The sequence below is a fragment of the Ambystoma mexicanum genome, chromosome 1p (assembly GCF_040938575.1).
Source record: "Ambystoma mexicanum isolate Mex_15411 chromosome 1p, UKY_AmexF1_1, whole genome shotgun sequence".
NCBI classification, from domain to species: domain Eukaryota; kingdom Metazoa; phylum Chordata; class Amphibia; order Caudata; family Ambystomatidae; genus Ambystoma; species Ambystoma mexicanum.
The window spans coordinates 1388749870-1388770251 of record NC_090921.1 but is presented as its reverse complement, the minus strand read 5'-3'; the positions used below and the strand labels follow the sequence as shown (position 1 = coordinate 1388770251).

The window sequence follows — 20382 nt, the reverse complement described above, 5'->3', positions numbered from 1 at the left end:
CCTTTAACATCGGACGAAGTTAAGGTCCATTGTTTTCACACAGCCTCAACGGCATTCTGGAGCTCCAGGTTAGCAATTCACTAAAAGGGCTAAGCCTGCTCCCAAAGGTGACATTGGGGCACTGTTGGGTAAGATTTTCATAATGATAAATCTTCCTGATCCCAGAACTTTGATTTACTGGTGGATTCTTTTTTTTACCTCACTGGGTGGGAACCTTTTTCCAGACTCACAGAATGTTACTCTTTATGGGTTTCATTGTTAAGTCTCTCCATAGTGGCTTTTTAATGTTATCCTCTGACAACATTTTGGCACATACTGCCTATTGTTGCTGGGTTGCCCTTGGGGCTCCACTGTTAACTTTCTCCGGCTACCCTTGTTAGGACTAGAGCTCAAGGGTAGAAAGGATCTTTGTATTATTTTATTAGGTGTGACCAGCACACCCCCACCTTATGTGGAGTGCAGGGGAGATACTGGGGATCCCCTTCTAATTCTAAATATAACATTTATGTTACAAGGACAAACTTACCTTTAATGGCTTATGGCAGTGAACCTTTTTATTTACTCAGTGCATCTTTACCACAGGCTGTTTACACAGCCCCAGTAAAGGCACCCATGGGTACTCATTTTACCAAAATGCCCCTCACCCCCAGTCTTTTGCGACATTGTAGTGTTCCTGCCCCTGACCCCCAGGATAAGAAAATCTTGTGTCAATTGGGTGTTCGGTGGGAATCCTGTGGATTATCCGGCCAGGCTCCAGAATTTCTGTGAAGGCAGGAAGCGTGTGTAGTCGAAAACTCTGCAGCCTTTTGTCTTCTAGCCAGACTCTGAGAATACAGTTCAAACTAGGAGTCAGGTTGTCCTGAAAGGAATGCTACCACCCCCAAGTTTGAAGGTTGCATGGCTGTTTGACTGTCTGGGTTCCTGGATAAAAGTCTGATCCTGGAAGCTGAAGGGGTAGTCGACCACTGGAACCAAGACCGAAGTGGATGAAGAAAACGTGGCTGAGTTGATTGCCAAAGACTGGAGAGCCTGCTGTTACCCTTCCTTCCAATCGAACTGGGGACTCAGAAAATGACCACCGACAGCCTGATGGGACGCACTAGACTCAAAAGGACCTGCATTTTGACCCATCCCATGTGGTACAGTGACCCTACGGAGTTGCAATAATCCAATAGCCTGGGACCTCAAGCCATTGTGCGCTGCAAGTCATCAGAATTCCAAATCTTGCTCAAACATTGTGGGCATCCTGCTGGACTGCCAGAGATGTCAATCAAGTCCAAAAAGTCCCCTCACCAGAGTGCTGGACCTTGCAAATGACAAGAATCCGATGAGCGATATTCAGTCTTCTGGCTCTTGAAAAGGGCGCCAGAAACACAGAACCACATCCAGCCGCAAAGACGCTCTTGTCTGGAGCCTTCCCCCATCCAGGGTCCAGTCTTCCGTCTTCGCGACAAGGCATTCAGTGCCCGTCTTCGCGACAAGGCATTCAGTGCCTTGGATTTTTGCTGCAGATCCTGAAGTCCTCCTGCTACAAATGCCTGTGTCGAGGTACTGTGTTGGCTTGGGTATTACTTAGCTTAGGTCGCTTGTGATTCCAGTTTAGCTTTGAGGCATCTCTTGTGATTGGGAGTATTCTCATCCAGTTCACACAGGGACCCTGTAGAATCCTTCTAGGATGTCTTCTCGGATGTCTCTGGACCCTCAACTAATTTTGAAAGTAGAATACTTGTTTGAACAGTCTCTCTGAGGAACTTTGCCTGCAACAGAGCTCTCGCTCTGCCTACAGCTGGCTCCTAGATCACCAAGGTCCCTCTTCTGCCTCAGAGAACTGAATTGGGAAGGGCTGGATATTTTGAGGGGTATGCCTTGAAGAGAACAAGCGTTGAAAAGTATACTTACTTCTAAAAGAGTTAGTTGGTAACTGTAGCTCTTGAGTGATCAGTTTCAAGGTAAGTACGAATTTGTGGAAGTGTTCCGTCACTCATAAAAGTATATGTAGGGTTATTTTACTTACCTTGGGAATGTTCTGCCATTATGAAAAGTATAAAGTCTTACTTTTCTTAAAAACTGTCTTGCCATTCTAACAAAGTAGATCAGTTAATGTATTCACCTGTGAATCGGGTGCCCCTTTTCCCAAAAGTAATGCGGTCTCTTCCACTGTACTATTCCTGTTAGGATATACATGTCTGGGTGTCCCCAATTGGATCTTGCTTCCCCAGACCTGCCGTTAGCCTGTCCAGAATAAGTGTCTAGGTTTTACTGATCCTTAAATTGCTGATAGCTTGTCCATGTGTGTATTACAATTTCTTTATACTGATTCTACAGCCCTTTCTCCCTCCTAAAATGAGCCTGGCTGTGCGGTGTACGCTACCATATACTCAGGTGGTACAGCCTTATACTAAGAGTGGAGTCATTGACTGTCTCCGTTGAATGATTTCACCAAGCCCTTAGTCGGCTGTCGCAACAGCAGGGCTGAAGGCCCCGGTGTCCAATGGAGGCTTTCCTTCCTACACCCAAGCAGTGGGACTCCAAGGCATCACACAAATGGCATACAACTTGAAAAGCAGCATGTGCACCCAAGTCTTTGGGGTTCAACCATTGATGCCTTTTGGAGGTAAGGTTGAAAGGAAAAAGGATCCCGAAAACAAAATGAGACAAGGTGTCAAGGATACGGCTAAACATCAGGCCCTCAAAAACCTTGACTAGATTGATGAGTTAGGGGATACCTATGAAGACAAGCAAGAGAATGGAAGAGGAAAACCTTTCTCCACCTCTTCCCAGTCATCCAAAGAAGCAGCAATGGGGTGAGAATCTCGCAGGAGACCAGACAAGTCGGAAATTAGGATTTATGAGCCTTGGCAGCTCCATCATTGACTGGACTACAAGTCATGTAACCTCACTGGCGTTACATCAAGTGATAAGTAATCCATACCAAATCACCGATGAAAAAGCAGGCCCAATCCAGTCAACAACTGCCCAAGTAGAGCCAATGCTACGTTCTTTGATTTGCTGTACGAGTTTCAGCAGGTGACATGCCACTCAGGTGCCCCCCTGAGGGATTCCTTTAGTGCAGACCTCCACCTTTTGGTCAGCTTTGCCTTTTCTGCTCAGCAGTTTACATTGCATACACAGCCGAATTGGTGCACAAGAAATTGCATTTCTTACTGAAGTCACTGGAGGATGGCAGTGGCTACAAAGTCAAACCCAGCAACAAATGGCAGGAATCTTATCTTGCCCTGGCAAGATCACGGTCATCGCATTGGCACCAAGTTTTCGGTAGGCACAGCATTTGGACTAGGGGCTGGAAGGCTTCTCAGAATTGTCATGTTGAAAACATGCGCTGCCTCACATCCCCTTTGGTTTATTGGCTGAAGGGCTTCGGGTTCAATATTTCAGTGTCTTCACACCTGAATCGTACTATGCTCAGCTGTGACAGTAACAGGCCACTTGCCTTTGAACCCCCTATGCTCACAAATGACCGGCAAGAGACCAACTGAAACCTCTGAAAGGTGTTTCAGAGAAGGGCTGCCGGTGAAGGTGGGTGTTTATTCTCAGGCTGCACGAAAGCCAACAGTTTCATGACTATAATGATAATAGTGGGGCACCTGGGGATTTTAAATTAAAGGCTTATTAAAAAAATATATCTATTTTGGATTAGATTAAAAAATATAGTGGGCCAACTGAAATTGCAGAGTTGGATTTTGAGGGTGGAATCATTCGGGGGAAAGATACTTAGGGCAGAAGCCAGAGTGGGAAAAAAATATACATTCTAGCCTAGGGCGTCACTCAAATATCTGGTACCAGTGGAGAAGTGTAATGGTAATTTAAAGAACAAGAGAGGACTACACCAGGAACAAATAAATATGGGTTAAAAAAAAATAATCCCATCAAAAGAGCCCAAGCCCATGGATAGCAGAACAGCAGCATAGGTCATATTTACGTACGACTGAACGGAGACCTTTGGAGATCTATAGAAATTAATTATGACAAAAGGTGGACCATCAAGGGAAATTCCCGGGTGGAGGGGACATTGGATCCAACGGTCACTTAACCTGCGTTTTGGAAGCTAAAAATGCAACAGTATGAAACCACGGAGTGGGAAATGTAAATTAGTTCACAGAAGGGTCTAAAGAATTGGGGAATCCAGGCTGAAGCACAGACAAAAGAACGAGTGGGGTTGGGGAGGAGCGACGTTGCAAACTCGTAGGACTACATTATATCAACAAGCTATTATTGAAGAACTACAGAGTAACTGTACGCTATAAAGATACAAGTGATCACTAGCAGTGCAAGCTGCCCAAGAAACATTCCAAGGTGTCCCCCCAACTCCCAAGCACACACCCAGCGAGCAGTAGTTCTGAAGTACACCAGCAGCTTACTCAAGGGAGTACTTCACCTTCAGAGGCAGTGGTGCTGATCTGGTCAAGGCTAGCAAGGCTTTCATATTCAGCATTTCTGCTGCGTCTCCAAGAAAGGGTAAGATAAAAGGTAAGTACATGGAAGGGCGAGAAAGTAGACCCTTGCTGGCTTTGAAAGCCAGAACACTGTTCTCAGCATTCTGGTACAAATGTCGCAGAGATGGCAAAAGGAGCGTCGTGTGTTAGGTTTGCTGCCAGAGCAAGCACCTTATTGTCATAACACACAGTAATTGAAGTCGAGGATCAGTGTCACTGTTCAACGCTACCCGTTTCAGAATCAACCCTTCAGGAGTAGAGAACCTTCTATACTTCCTAGAATCAAACAGAAAATGAGTGTATGAACCCCATCTTCTAAACTATCAAATATAAATCGCCTAACAAATCAACCAGGCGTTCTATACACTCATCAAAACGTATACAGAATTCGAGTTCATCAATGGGTTATATTGCGCCTTGAAAAATAGTGTCTCCATCTATTAACTCATGTGATAAGATTATGGAGGACATTTCTAACTGAAAAAGGCTTTTCTTTAAAAAGAAAATTCGTTCTGCACAATGCAATAATTCCAAAATCCACTCAACCTAAAACCAAAAGTGCAAATAGGAAATGTTTTACATAACTAAAAAATAATTTGAAATTCGGCCTTTGAAACAAATGACCATTCAATCCAAGCAAGCAAGCAAGCGACATTCTAGAAAACCCTCACATTTAAAGCCAATACCCAACAGTAAACACTTTGTAAATGCTACATATCTCACCAGATGTGTTCAAATGGAGCAGCCAGACTATACAAGTGAGCATTTTCCTAAATAGGAGATCCGCTCCAACATAACGGTCATTTCACTTCCAGTTCATCTAGACCGCTACTTTACAACGTACTAAGTACAGCCATCTTAGATATATACACACACATACTGGATCTACTGCATAACATTGGTTGCCACACACAAACCATAAAGCAGCGAGTCTTTTGCATCAGGCTTAGCCCAGTTACTCCCCAACACTGCACGGTTACAGCTGAATAATTCACAAATGCAGGTTAAGCAACCTTTGAACTGTAAGCACATGGGCAGAGAGTTACTGAGCCAGCTAGCATGATGGGATATAGACCCATAGAAAGGGGTGGTGCATACCACGTGTGTACGCATGAGGAATTGCACAGTTCGTTAAGCGCTCTGAAGCCATGCCCACCATGGCCAGAGTATGTGCAGTTAGAAAGTTTTGTAAATGAAGGAGACTTCTGGATGGGGCTCATTTTGTGAAACCCCAACACAAGGCTTCAGTGCTCCGGGGATACAATCTTGGGACTGGGATCCCCTGCCGCTTTACCTACCAGTTTCTGCACAGATGTATGGAAATAAACTTGTTTCTACCTTTACCGGCTCTCATCCTATATGGGCTCAACGAAATGCTGGGGGTTCCATCAAAGATCTGATCAAGTGAGTTTATGGAGTCTGTAACTTGTCAAAAACCAGGTTAGCTACCACCAGCCTTCAAGCTCAAAGTTGCAGGGCATCAATTCCCTTTTCCTGGGAAGCCTTCTACCAGCAATGCCATTACTGCTAAGGCTCCCTCTTCAGGTGGCTCCTCTCCTTCTGCCAATGAAACCTATGAGTGAGGTCATGGGTGGACATCTCCACAAGCCTGCAGCACATGCCTAGGTATTAGTCATAGCACAGGACCTGTGCAGAATAACACTGCCAGTGCAGGAAGGCAAACACAAGAGACCAGCCTTCTCGGTCTACACCAAGACCCGGGCATCTCCTCCCCATCAACGTACGACTTAACCCCCCCCCCCTGCTTCTACATTTCCGAAACAAACTCTTTACAGAATGGCTCCTCCCAAACACATACACCATACACCATACACTGCCGACCATACCAGAGACTGAGTGATCTGATGCCTATGGTTTCCTCCCCTGGTTACTTGTAGGTACATTGCTGAAAATTACTCTTCACACTAGATCCCCAATCTTGTTCCACTGCCCCTTACCTTGTTCCTCCTACTAGAATTGTAAAGTGTTCCATTGCTTCCCGAAGCTAGGTATGAGTTCAATTACAATAATAATTAAATTCTATGTAAATTAGTTGTCCTGGAAGACATCTGTGGTCCACAGTCAAGCGAAATCAATCACTGATATTCTTGTGCACAAAAATGACAGTTTAGAAAGGTGTTATAGAAATATAAATCTTTATTTAAATATAAACTGCACTTTGCAGTGCTTCAACAATTTTATAATGTACATTTAGCCTTTTAAAATTAAAAAATAACGAACAGCAAATATCAACGCTGATAATTTATGGAGGCCTTCTTGCATAACACGGACAGTTGATTCTAAGGGGAACAAAAAGAAAACATGTTAGAAAACGACAGCTTGAGGTTTGGAGGGAAGAGTAGTATTCTGAAAGCCAGTCAACCAAGTTCACAAATGTCCACTGTACAAGGCAACAAGGGTCCGCACCCCAAGATACGTACAGAGAAATACGGTTGAGCCAAAGAGATGTTCGACGCAAGCTGAAAAGGTTACTAGCCATTTTACTTGGCAGCAGTTGCTCAGACAATTCCCTTAAATTGCTCTTGGAAACGTAAGCTGACGTGTAAGGCAAATAATCACTTGCGCTCTACATACGGACATCTTGCGGCGTGAGAGGACCAAGTATCCCATTACATTCTCTACTCTTGCGGCTGTGGACACTTTAGCTAAAGCAGATCATGGGGCAACGCACAAGGCTGGGCAGCTTTCCTGATATGGCCCTTTAATAGAGAACATATACGTACTGCAGTGTGTCAAAGGGAGTACAGAAAGAGGTACAATCAGGCAGGAAAGCCACCGAGAAGAAACTAAAGCAACGGGTCACTGGATTTGTGGGAGTGGCCTGTGCAAAAGGCACCTGAAAGATGGGAAAGCTCGCGCATACTTCTAAAGGGTTTATGGAGGCAAGAATAGCAGAAGAGAGGTCTGCCTGTCGGGCTTTGGGCAGCCAAGAATACACTTTGCTGCATGCAGGTCATAATCATTCAGTTCAGATGTGCCCTCTAGGCGATCAAAACACATAACCACTACCACAACCCCAAACCCAATGTTTAGGTGCCAGCTGGATTCCGAGGACATTGGTAACCTTTCAGGCGGCTCATCTGGTATTATCCTCCATTAATGGTTCTAGTGTTCGCCAAGACCTCCATTTATCTGCAGGTCACTCACAGGTTAAAATCATGGCAAGTGCAACCAAGTCTTCGATCCCGACTAGACTGGTAAAGGTAAGATTATCAACTTGGGTAATAGCACTGTGTACGCACTATGTAAAGGCAACACTTTTGTAGCAAGCACCATATAAACAAGTTTACAAAGACATTTAATTGTAAAATAGATTTCAGGATAATCCCTCCAGAAAGTCAGTTTACCACATCTGGTTACTAGCCAAAGAGCCATCTTTGGACCATAAAACACTAACCCAAAGGGAATGAAAGTCCTCATATTGTGTCCTCCCCAACCTGGGTCAGCTGGACTAGCACACAGTTTTGCAGTTGTAAAGTTCATATTTTAAAATCCTAACTACAGAAGTTTCAAAATCAATCCTTTATATAGTTACCATTAGTTTTTCAATCTTCAGGACTGCTTCATTATCCAGCAATGATGCATCAACTTTCTCCAGGTCATCTCCAACAAAGCAAAGACTCTAGAAAACACAAGAGGCTCCAGTGAGGATACTAGCTTGTATAAACCTCAGTGCACATATGAAGTTCTCTTAACAGGTTCTCCAAGAAAATTGGGGAGCCTGAGGTGTGCATGGTTCCACGAGGCAGCTCTTAAATATTTCCCTAGGCAATGGTCCTCATTGAACCAGAGCCACCCATTTCCTAATGGACAGAGCCAACTGACATGGCATTTATAACGCTCCTATACACAAGTGTTTCATGCAATACGTCAGCTGATCCAATAGCACAAGCCATACCAAACCCACATTGGGACATTGCATCCATTTCAAAGCATCTTCAATTCAAGAAAGAAGTTGCATTAAAACTCGTTACAAAATCCCTCAGATCAGCCACAAGCCCAACCAATGCATCTGTTAAACATGCAATTTACGCAAAAGTTAGGCCTAGCGCAAAAGTACAAAGAATTAGTGGAGGCTAAATGCCAACAACATGGTCAAACTTCTAAATAATAGCTCAAGCCCCCCATAAGCACCACATGGCAAAGGGCAGCTCCATTCCTGGGCTGCTCCCATTCCCAGTTTACCCATGGATGGGTGCCTGACGGAGCTACCTACAGCGACAAACAGGATGGCACGGGCAGTTAACTTTCACCAGCAAAACCCTCCACTTAGCTAATCGCATTACGTACTATTGTATCACTGTTAGAAGTTGACAGCTGCCACTGTATTTTGCCTACCGTGTTCCCTTAGTAGCTGTATCCAACGCAGCCTCTTAGGTGCTTGAGGCTAGAATCTTGGGTACACTCGCCATCATTACTGCAGATTTGTTGGAACCAACCCCTCTTCCAGGATAAGCCAACCTTCCCTGTAGTCATAGTATAGTAGGATACCCGTCCTATACACCAGTGATTCTGTACTCAAGACAGACCAAGCACCACATACACTTGAAGACCTCCAAACCTGTCAACTCCAACTTAGCCCATAACACCCAGGCTCCCTTCCATCTTGGAAACGAAACACTTTCCGGCACAGCTTAATGTTTTGGAACTAGACACTGCTCACATGAGTACATTGGAGCCTTGAGTGCATTTGCCGCACTAAATCTTTAATTTTGTTAGCTCTGTGTGCAAGAGTGCCCATCCGTTTGCCTTTCATCATTCTCATCTTCACTTGATCCCATTTGCTACAGTGACACTTACCAGGCTCAGTCTAATCTAATAATTGCCTAGATTAGTCAGTAGGTATTGCTTATAGTCAAGCCTAGGTGCATAATTGGCGCTGCCTCTATTGTGAGCCTGGGCGAATTGTAGACCCTGCTCATAGTTGCATCTGGAATAATTGTAGGCACTGCTCGCACACCGCATCCTGGTGAATTGCAAGTACTGCTCATACTAAATCCCTATTGGGGAGTGGTTACCCACTACAATCTGAAACTAGGGGCACTGATGCACCCAGGCAGCGCTTGTGTTCAACTGTGCTGTGATTTTGGCCACCCATCACGTAGAATCACGCATCAGCCGCCACAGTACCCAGACTAACGGCTGGTATCCAGCTTAAGGTGCAGCCAATGGAACCAATAAAGTACAGCCACTGCTAAACCCACGCTGGCCTCTCACCAACCTTCATGTGGTCAAGGTAAGTAGCAAGGAATCCAGTAGCGGCGGCTTATACCACATTTAAATACCTTTACTCCCACAGAGCTCACAAGATTGGTAGTACCTAGAAACCATCAATAAGAGGGACACCACAGAAAGACCAAAGCTTCTGGGGACCAGACACAACCAACACCACAAGGCCACATAAGGAGAAAGAGGGACACAGGGCCAACAAGGGACTATATTTCCTCACATCAACACAGGAAGGCTGCCGCCATGGTGAAACCCACCACAAGTGCAAACCCAGGAGAACCCATGGAAGAGGCATCCATATGAGAGCCCACAAAGAAAGAACAGAATACCACAGACCACAAGAAGATTAGGCACCATCACAAAACCAACATAAACACAACTACAATAATCACAGGAAGGCTACCATCTCCGAACCAGCCACAACAAAACTTCAGAAACCACAAGAAGAGAGCCAGATAGGACCCCACAAAGTAAACCGAAAGGAGTCACAGGGAGGTATTTGCAACTGTTAACCCAATCAAATACACTTCATCAGAACTGCAAATCCATACAAGAGAAGATCAAACCAAAGGATGACGCAGCCTCTAGCCCCCCATAAACAAAACATAAGGGCACCACACGAAGGATTTTGTAACACTGCACCTGACCCTTTTACTACAACAAAACCACAGATTGACACAAATATCCAACCCAAGGATACAGGAATACCCCACTGGTAATCAGGAAATAAACTAAGAGGGCACACTTTTGGAAAACATCACAAAGTTAAAGAGAAAGGAAACCCAACCTGTAACCAAAAAGGCCCAATCCCAGAGGACACCTGCCCCCAAGAAATCTACAACACAAACTCGACCCAACACCACAATGTAAACCAGACATGCCCAGATACAAGAAAGACAAAGCAGCAAGAAAGGAAAAAATATAAACAGGAGGGAAACCATAACCCAACAGTATAGAACACACCTACCAGAATTCACACTCGCAAGAACTTTGTGGGGACACCACTAAAAGGAATAAAGATTCAGACCAGGTAAAGAACAAGCACAGAAAACTTCACCTGCTACCTCTCCACCCATGATTCCAACTCAACGGATATCAGACAACTGGCAACCAACACACAAGCAGGAACCCAAATAAACTTGGACCCAGCATGGACAGCAAGCCAAATACGCCAAAAGGCAAATCACAACCGCTCTTATAACATTGCAGAAACTCCCACCTAATAAGCATCAGAATCTGAAGCAAACTTGTATCCAAACAATTCATACGCCCTAGATCACCAAAGACTGGAACAAAGCACACACTCAACCAACCAGCACAAAACAAATATAAGCAGCCCCACCGTCACCCTAATCAGACTTTGAAGAGACAACAACCCCTCCCAAGAGAATCCTAGTAATGGAAATTGACAAACACCACACCAGTCGGGACGCAAGCACAATAACAAGAAAATTGACAAAGTACACTGCAGCCTACTCAACACAAGATCCATGGTTAAACACAAAACATAAATAAAGGACCTAAGAGGGAGGCACAAACGCACTATTCCTCCCAAAAATATGCTATCGGACAACTACACACAAAGCCATACCTGACAATTTCAAATACATGCCAACAGAGAAAACCGAAGGAGGCAGAATCACAATCTCACCCAAAGAGCGCATCAGCGACATCCCACTCCCCTCAACCGATATGGAAGACTGCAAATCGCTCAAGATAAAACTGAATGACCAAGCCAACATAGTGTTACTCCCAATATACAGGCCTCCATCCTACAACCTGAACTATGCAGCACAACTCACCAATAGCCAACCTTTCTGCCTACCATGACAATCTACTCGTCCTCGGAAAGTAAACCTCTTGTTTGAAAGCGAAAATGAAACCACACCTAATTCGCTATGCCCCCTCCTGGATTCACATCCCTAAAAGAAAAGTCAACGTATCCACCCATAACACCAGACACCTTGGAAGCAATGTTCTGCAAATAAGGACTCTGGAACGGCCTCACCAATACCAATGATGGGGGGCGAGCACTACCAGATACTTTCTCAGTCAAACTTCAAACCCGCTTACTGGCCGGAAACAATATTACACATCACTAGGAAATGAAACTGGAAAGATCTTGACCAGAAATCCCTAACAGAACTACTGGAATCATTCTAACCGAACATCGATCAACTGAACAGACTGATCCCAGACACTGCAGAATGATGCTGTGTACCATCTAGCACCCACAGAATGCTTTAAGGCCACAGCAAAAAAGATTTCAGCAAGATGTTCATGGAAGAGCCGAGACAACTCAAAAAAACAACCACAAAATGGAAAAAATATGGAGCAACTATTATAATCAACCGGACAAAATACCAAAGACTACTCAGAATATACAAATCAGCAGTCCTCAGAGCAACAAAAAAATATTTTAAAAAAAGCACACCAAAAGGATCCAATCGGCGACCAGTCCACAAAAGAACTTTCCAGAAAAATAAAGACATTAAAAACCCCACATCCTACAACTAAGACATCACCCCCATCACAAGCACTATGCAATAAGCAAGGCGCACAACCTTAAAGACAACCACAGAACCACTAACAGGCGACCCATCAACCATAGCAAGACTCACCAGATTCAAACCAATGGATCGCCTTCTCAGAAATAATTAAACCAACTGAGTAGAATCCCCTAGCGACCCTTTCCTCCCCCAAACATCTACAAAGACATTATCAAACACTCCAGCATTCCACTTCTGACTTATGATAAACCCATCATTGAAAACAGGAACAGTGCCAAAATCATTCAAATCAGCGTATATCAAACCTCGGATTAAAAATGTTAAGGAAAGCACAGAAGACCCCAGCAACTTCAGACAGATATCGAACCAGCCATACCTGGCGAAAATATTGGAGAACTATGAATACAATATTCTACTTAACTACGTGGAAACAAACTGGTTACTATACCAATAACAAGTCTCTTTCAGAATCGGCACGCCAAACAATATGGGAGGACTTAAAAATAAATGCCAATACCCAATTTGCACTTGTACTACTACAGCCATCAGCATCACAGAAAGCTAATTTAAAGACTAGAGGAATACAGGGTCAAAGGACTCCACATTAAAATGGCTAAAATCTTTACTCACAAATCTGACTGAAAGCACCTACCAACCGCCCTTTACATCAAGTACCAAACATCACCTGCTGAGTGAATCAAGGTTCTCCCCCCTCAACCTCTACATGTCCCTCTTGATGAAAATCAGTTGGAACCACAGACTGCCTGCAACTACGCACCACACAACTGAAAGTCAAGATAGCCATAGATCGAGACCCGAGCAACACCAACAAATGCCTCACAGACATACAGCTGGACAACAACCCACAACCTCAAATTAATCACCCGCAGTGGTCACCACAGACAACTGAACTGGCCGTCTGGCATGTGAACCCAACCAGAGGCATCAATTGTGGTAAAGAGCCAGGGAATACTAATAGAGGGACTCATTAGAACTACAAGTCAAGGCTATTACAAAGAAATGCTTCTACTTCCTGAGATTAATCAGAGGGATGCTATCCCATCTCTCCTTCCCACACTGAACCCTCTCAATCATATTACTAGTGTTATCACGAATCGACAATGCAAACAGCCTTTACCTTGGAATGCCAGACCGCCTCACCAAAAGTGACAGCACAGCCAAATCACTGCAGCAAGGATACTCCTGGTACTAAACAGAAGAGACCATATCACACCAGTAAGAGGCCTGCACTGCCTACCAATAAAGACAAAACCAAGTTCAAAGCACACTGTATTGCCTAGAAAATTACTACATGGACAAGGAGCCGAATTCCTACAGACCAAAATCAACCACCATGAACCAAGAAGAGAATATCCAGCGACTACCTCCAAATAGAAAATGTGAAAAAAAGGAAACTCAGGAACTGCATGCTCACACCTAATCACCAATCTATGGAACTCAATCAATGCTAAAGGAAATAAGGACAGCAAAAGACCATCTCATCCCCAGAAAATGACAGAAAACCTGGCTGTTCAACTCAAAATGACCAGCACACAATGGACATTTCCAAAGACACCAAAAGGGACCAAAAAACCAAATTCACCAACTACTAACCTGCTTCCAATTCCTCTCCAGCATACATCCAACTTACACCACACCTTCGGATCAGCCTAGTCTCCAGGGAAGCACAACAAACATGCACCACGCAACTACCTACCACAAACACCCAATTCACTGGACGCTAGCGATCTGGACACAATAGTCCCAGTGCACACATCCTAAAAACACCTAGCAACCTAACCCACACTAGACACAGTTCCTTCTGGTTCTACAAACACCAACAAAAACACAATGTCTATCAAGCCGCCCCACCCCCAGCCAACCAACTGCCTTTTTCCTACAGAATCACTGCAGCACCAGGAGATCATACCAATGCATACCATCAAAATTAGTGTAGAGATAGTGTGCTATAAAGAATGGAAGGCATCCAATATGGCTGTTCTCGCACTATCCATGGGGTTTAGGGTGGCCCCCGGTGTTGATCTCCCCATTATTTGTCTAAGAAGTGCTCTTTGAGGCATCCCACTCACCGAATTCATACTCTAGTCTTTAAAAGATCAATTTTAAGATGCATTTTGAAAGCTTAAGCATTGCTGATTACCATAAATATATCTTAGATTAAAAAGTAAATGGTCTTAAAAAGGAGAGGTGGATGGAGGGTGGCTGAAGGATGATTCATGCATAGTGTTAGTCATAGCTAGTTCTTCCATTCTCAAAGTCCCATTCCAATACAGTCCACCAGTGTATTCTGGTTCCATAACTTTTTCAGAAGTGACAGACCTTGAAATAGTAGGGATATTACAGGTTATGGAAACTGAATGAAGGAATTGGCAGTGAGTGGACAGGTCAAGTCCGTATATAGGAGTTCCATAACCCCTCATTGAGGGTTTAGCGTAAATGACCGATTTGTAGGATTTATGAAGCTCAGCCCTAGCCAGAAAGACATGCGTGAAAGTAATTGAAAGTGGGCTTCACGGTGTGGGCTAGTAGACCATTGAAGAGCCCAGAATTAATTGCACTTGAAGACAGAGGGCTGACCCCAAGAAGCAAACTTGTTTGAACCCTTAATGAGGTCTGCAGAAGCAAAACCCCCTGCCAATCCCCTTGCCACAAATGACTGGTGGTACAGCCCTGCCTTAGACAAGGCAGCTAGGCAGGTTGCAGTCTATGACCCCTTTGAGTCTGCATGGTGTAATAACCAAGTGCTACCCTTAGTACAAAAAACATGATCAAAATATAATTGATGGGAAACTCTCGATAACCCTTTGTTAACCCTCGATAATCAACATTGGTCTACCCTCCCCACCCCCCCAAAGGCAAGAGTCCAGATTGAATAGTAGCCCAGCCGCCTAGGGAACCAAGTGGACCTTCATATAGAAGGCCAACACTGGCTGCATATTTTTACCTTCAGTGGGTTAGTGGCATGGTTGTATGATCCAACTCCACCTAGTGTGGCCTCAACTGACTTCCAATATGGTTTGACCCTATGCCATTAAAAAGAAATCCAACCGGAAACCATGGAATGGCATGTCATCCAGGGGAATGGCAGAGACGAGTGTAAATGCATGAGGCAATAGCGATTCACTGAGGATACTCTACTAAGTGGTCTTCAAACCGTGGGGCTGTCCCACCTCTAATCCCAAAGGGCACCCTGAGGAATGTTCACAGGTGGCGCAAAGCCCTTCCAAAACAGAGTACAGTGACTGCTTTTAATAGAAAATACAAGCAGGAATGGCATCGGAGGTGGGGCGGGGGCAAGCAACACGAGTTTTACTCAAGGGGGGGCTCAGCATTAAAATGTGAATGAGACTGCTCTAGCCACACTAATGCAGTAGTTCATTCCAGTGGTCCCCTGTTCCATCCCCAGAAGCAGCGTCAGGGCACCTAGAGGGAGACTACTGCAGAGTTTGTACACCAGACAATCTTGCGTCTGAAGAGCAAAATTGATCCATCTTTTTGTTGATCTATCAAGTGGAACAAAGTGTTTTGAGAATCAACCTGCCTTCCAACCATGAATACTTTGTGCTTTAAACTATTGTTACACTTGCCAAGCTATTGTCCCCATCATCATCAAGCCACTTGCCACATTGAGCTGCTTAACGTATGATAGACACCCTGTCAAGACTGTCTAGCTATGTCGACTAATTACCATTCTAATTCCTTATCACAGTGTAACCCTCACATTTGATACACGCCAATGTGCACCAGTGGAGTCAGGGCTCCACCTCGTAACATCCAACATCTGTAGAAAGCACCAAGAACTACTGGACTTGAGCCTTTGAGCAGACTCTGGTAGTGGGGTTGGGAAAAGTGCTTTTGCTGATGGATTATAGGTACCAACACCCCAAAACCTTACCTTGGGCCCTCAAGGCGGAATATGTCACATTAAGTCTATGCTACATTGATACAGAATTGAGGCAAAATGAAAATCGCAGTTTTTACCTTGATGGGGTGGGTGCATAGTATTTTGAGTAATTTTGTTAGACAAAGATGTTGCTTGAGTAGTCTTTCTCGGTACTTCCTGAACTGTTTGGGAGCTTAAGCTACTGAGTACATCTTATAGCCTGCTTCGGACCCATGCCAACAATATAAAGGAAACTTCCACCACTCACTTTTTCCTCAAACATGTTGAGACAGGTAGTGGTACATGTTTAGAGACAGCGGATGAAGCCTTTGCTACCCCCACATACCTATTTCCGCTACTGGGGAGAATAGAATTGGGTAACAGCATTCTATTATTCCATCCACAAAATGGAAGACTTGCCGAAAATGACGACATGGCCCACCCAGACAGATTGAGTCAGTACCACATGAAAAGGAGGTGAAAAATGTTGACGGCTTGCCAATGCAAGGTCATTCCAGAGGTCTCCACCTTATATCCCCCAGCACTCAAACCTAGTCCAACTAACCCCGAGAAGGGAAGATTGTGCAAGTATACTTCCACAATAGACCAAACCGGATACTCCCACTGTTTACTCATCGCAGCATAAGAGTAAACCCCTTCAAGACTTATCACGAGGCAAGGGCAAAGGTTCAGAAATTACAGAAAAATGCTTTAAAATCACAGCCAGCAAGACTTTTCATCCTAGCAATAGACAGCAACGCAAGCAATGGCTAAAAGCTTCAGTCACACTTTGACGAGGGGGCCATACCTGCTTATCATTCAGTGGGATGTTCACAAATGGAAGGCCCCCATCCATAAACAATGGTTCACCCCCAGAGGAAAGGCACCGGCTTCTGGGAGGCTGAGTTCGTTGAAAGCTGAAGCAACAGAAACGATTCCAGTGACTTCACACATTAACAAGAGATTTCCATGCACTATTGCATGCATCATTCAACAGAAATAAGAATAACTAGGAGCCAGTAACATTTGAAGTCATCCTAAAGTCTATTTATTTCATTTGTTTTAACAGCAAGCGATACAGCACAGTCATAGCATGGTAGGTAAGTACAGTTTATTTTGTTTCTAACAGGGTAAGATGGTACATCTTGGATGCAGGGAGGAAGGGCATTCCAGAGTATGGGGGCTGCAACAGGAAACCTAGCTCCACCAACTCTTTCTAGTTTATCTAGGCATGGCCAAGGCCATGGTTGTGGGCGAGCGCAGGCAGTGTGGCGTGGTTTTGGCGCTTTTAGTTATGCGTTGGTTTAAGAAGGTAGTTGCAGTGTTGTGTATGCATTGGTGAGTAATGGATAGTATTTTAAACTCAATGTGGGCTTTGATGGGCAGCCAGTGAGACTTGTCTTCCTTGGGAAATGTGGTCTGTCCTCTTGAAGCCCGACGCAGCCTAAAGGGCATTATTTAGTGAAGTTGGGTTATGTTTTTGGTAGAGGTGCCAGTGCTATACAGCATGGTGTTGCAATAATCCAGTTTGCTTCCAATGATGGCTCTGACTAGTGTGAGGAAGTTGTCCAAGGACAAAAACTTCCTATCGAGGTTGAGGTTGGTGGAGCATGCTGCTCAGGAGGCAAGGGCCTGGACAAGTTTTTGCATGGAAAGCTCGGAATCTAGTTATACACTCAGTTTTCACATGACTAGAAACAACGGTAATGTTGCCATCAATAGTAAAGAATGCGAAGGCCGGGCCCACGTGTTTGAGCCGATGCAGAGAGCCTTCAATGAGGAGCTCCATTTTATCATTCAAGCAGAGCTGGTGGTCTGCCAGCCAGGCTTGGATGATGCTGTAGACTTGGTTAATGTAGTCAGTTTGGTCTCCAGTGAGTTTCACTGGGACTTTGCTGTCATCAGCAAAGTTGTTGTAGGGAATTTCCCAGCTGTCGAGGTGGTCAAAAAGGGGTTTAGTGTACATGGTATAAAGCGTGGGTGACTAGCATGAGCCTTGTGGTACCCTGATGGGAGACGGGAATAGGGTCTGCTGCCTCAGTGCCAGGAAAAATAGCCATTAAATGCTACAGTGCAAGCAGACATCAGGTTGACCACCTAGACCATCACAAGAAAGACAGCAGGACACGTTGATCAGAACATGACACCTAAATGCAGTAAACTGGAGAGGCACAAATTAAAGGGAAAGGTCCATGAAAAAGAAAACCAATTAGAACCAGAAAGGTGGGCTCCAAAATCTCTGTGGACATTCAGCAATCTCGTTTTAGCAGTGTTCAGTCCTTCAAGACAGCACAGAGGTAGCAATGGAATGCCATACATAGAAATGGCTCTACAGGAAGTGGGAATAAGGTAAGGCAACAGGAAATGGAAATTGAAAGGAAGGGGCTCTTGCACAGAATATCCAATGGTAGGAGACTGCTAAATTACTAGCACCGAAGAACAAGCTTAGCAAGAACCTGGTGGGAAGCCAAGACAAGAATTCGACTTATTGGGTAGGATAATAAACCCTCTATAAGGCCACTTGTGCAAATGTTCACGAGCTCTAGATTAAAACCCTTGTAATGACCATCGCAACAGTACAATAATGGGAGAACAAAGGAAGTTAGAAGTGCAATCCAAAATGTCCTGTTCTTAGGCTATAGCTTTCCACATCCTGTTCGGCATAAAGTGATCCAAAGATGTGCCTGCAAAATGTACAATAAACCTGAAAGACTAGCAAACAGGTAAAGGTACTTGACTAGACAATTGCAGATTTTGCAAGGCCTACAAGTAGGCAGCTGTGAAGTGCTTCCAGCAAATGACATGAGATTAGAATTAAACCGTAGGACTCTCAAGTGCAGTACCCGCATTACCGGCATTGAAGATGGCAGATTCTCACCATGCAGGTCTAGGACTGGAGTTAGAAGTGCAATCTTGATAATCATGAAAGTGCAAACATTCTGCATCACATCTAGTGACCACCACATGCCAACTAGTCCAGATGTCTACACAAATAACTAGAGATAGCAGCTATGAATTAGGGTGGCTGCCTTAAAGTGTTGCACCCCTAAATGAGGTAGGGGTTTCACTGTGAAACAAGGAATGTATTCTATTCTTTGATTGGACTCCAGGACAGCATAAGCATTGGTCATACAATCTAGTCCTGTTTCTGCAAGGGTGACATCAATACTACATAGGGGTTGTCTAGTTTGTAGAGGATTTCACAACTTCATGAAAGTTAAATAGGCAAGTTAAGGAAGGGAACCCGTTTTTCCAATGCAAAATGGTACCATGAAGGACATTAGCGTGGCAAACTACAGGTTGCACTGCAAAGTCAGATTCTAAAATCAGAGCCTGGATTTTGATTTTTCTTTTTCCCCTTATTTGGTCAAATATTTGAACTTCTATAGATTAAGAAGTTTGGACTTGCGTCCTGGTCCAAATTCCATTTCAATTCCATCATAAAGAGCCCGATTAAAGTGATGAGATTAACATTCCTAAAGGGGAGCTTGGCCGGCAGACATGCTGTGAGGACATGCAGCATACTGGCTGTTGCTTGACCCACCTAAATACTGTCCATATTCAAAGCCCTGTTCAGTGCTTGAATTACACTCAGATCCGAGATCGAAGACAAAATGGTGGCTGCGGCACCGCAATGGCTGCCTAGCCTCGCTGTTCTCTAGCTGCACCCTACCCTCTGGCACCTTGCAGGTGCGGGGCATCATACGGCCACCTGCGGGTAACGTGCACATTAGAAGTGAAGGACGCCCGACAAGTGCCATCTGGGAGCAGATTTCAGAAGGGAGCCTGCTAGAGGTGGTGGCAATGGGCTGGAAGCGCTGCACCAGCAACCAGCATTGCCAAGGACAGGAGGCCCAGTTACACTATGCCCCCCCCCCTGTATTTCAAATGCCTGCACCGTAGCCTGCAGAGGCATTACCCATAAAAGGTGTCACCGTGGCCAGATTGGACTCACGCAGCCCGTTGGGCTACTGAGGGAGCACTGGACTTATCCCCATGTATGGGAGGTGCAAGAAGCAGAGGGCAGGCAAACAAGACCAGGCCCCTTTTGATTGTGAAGGCTGAGAGAAGTTTAGGCATCCTGTGGCTAGTGGGAATTGGCGACACAGCCTTCAAAGTGACAGGCACCAACTTGAAATAAAGTTGTGTATGGTGTAAATTGGGGACACTGGGACTGGCAGAGCTGAGACACGTAGTTATTACTAGATTGCAGTGGCCCTGTGTACCCATTGAGAGTAACCATTGTGTGTTTGTTGGTGGCATC

At 44.7% G+C, this 20382-nt stretch overlaps 1 protein-coding gene across 2 annotated transcripts in view; it reads right to left on the bottom strand.

Moving 5' to 3' along the window:
• Nucleotides 1-6593: 6593 nt before the first annotated feature.
• The window catches only part of LOC138454753 (borealin-2-like), a 168039-nt gene continuing 154250 nt past the window's right edge, over nucleotides 6594-20382 (bottom strand). For both annotated transcript variants that reach the window (XM_069607064.1, XM_069607065.1), the window contains exons 8-10: nucleotides 16927-17035; nucleotides 8011-8097; nucleotides 6594-6754 (exon numbers count right to left, since the gene is read on the bottom strand). In XM_069607064.1, the coding sequence (XP_069463165.1) occupies nucleotides 6704-6754; nucleotides 8011-8097; nucleotides 16927-17035 (247 nt within the window). In that variant the 3' untranslated portion in view covers nucleotides 6594-6703. The remainder of the gene's footprint in view (nucleotides 6755-8010; nucleotides 8098-16926; nucleotides 17036-20382) is intronic.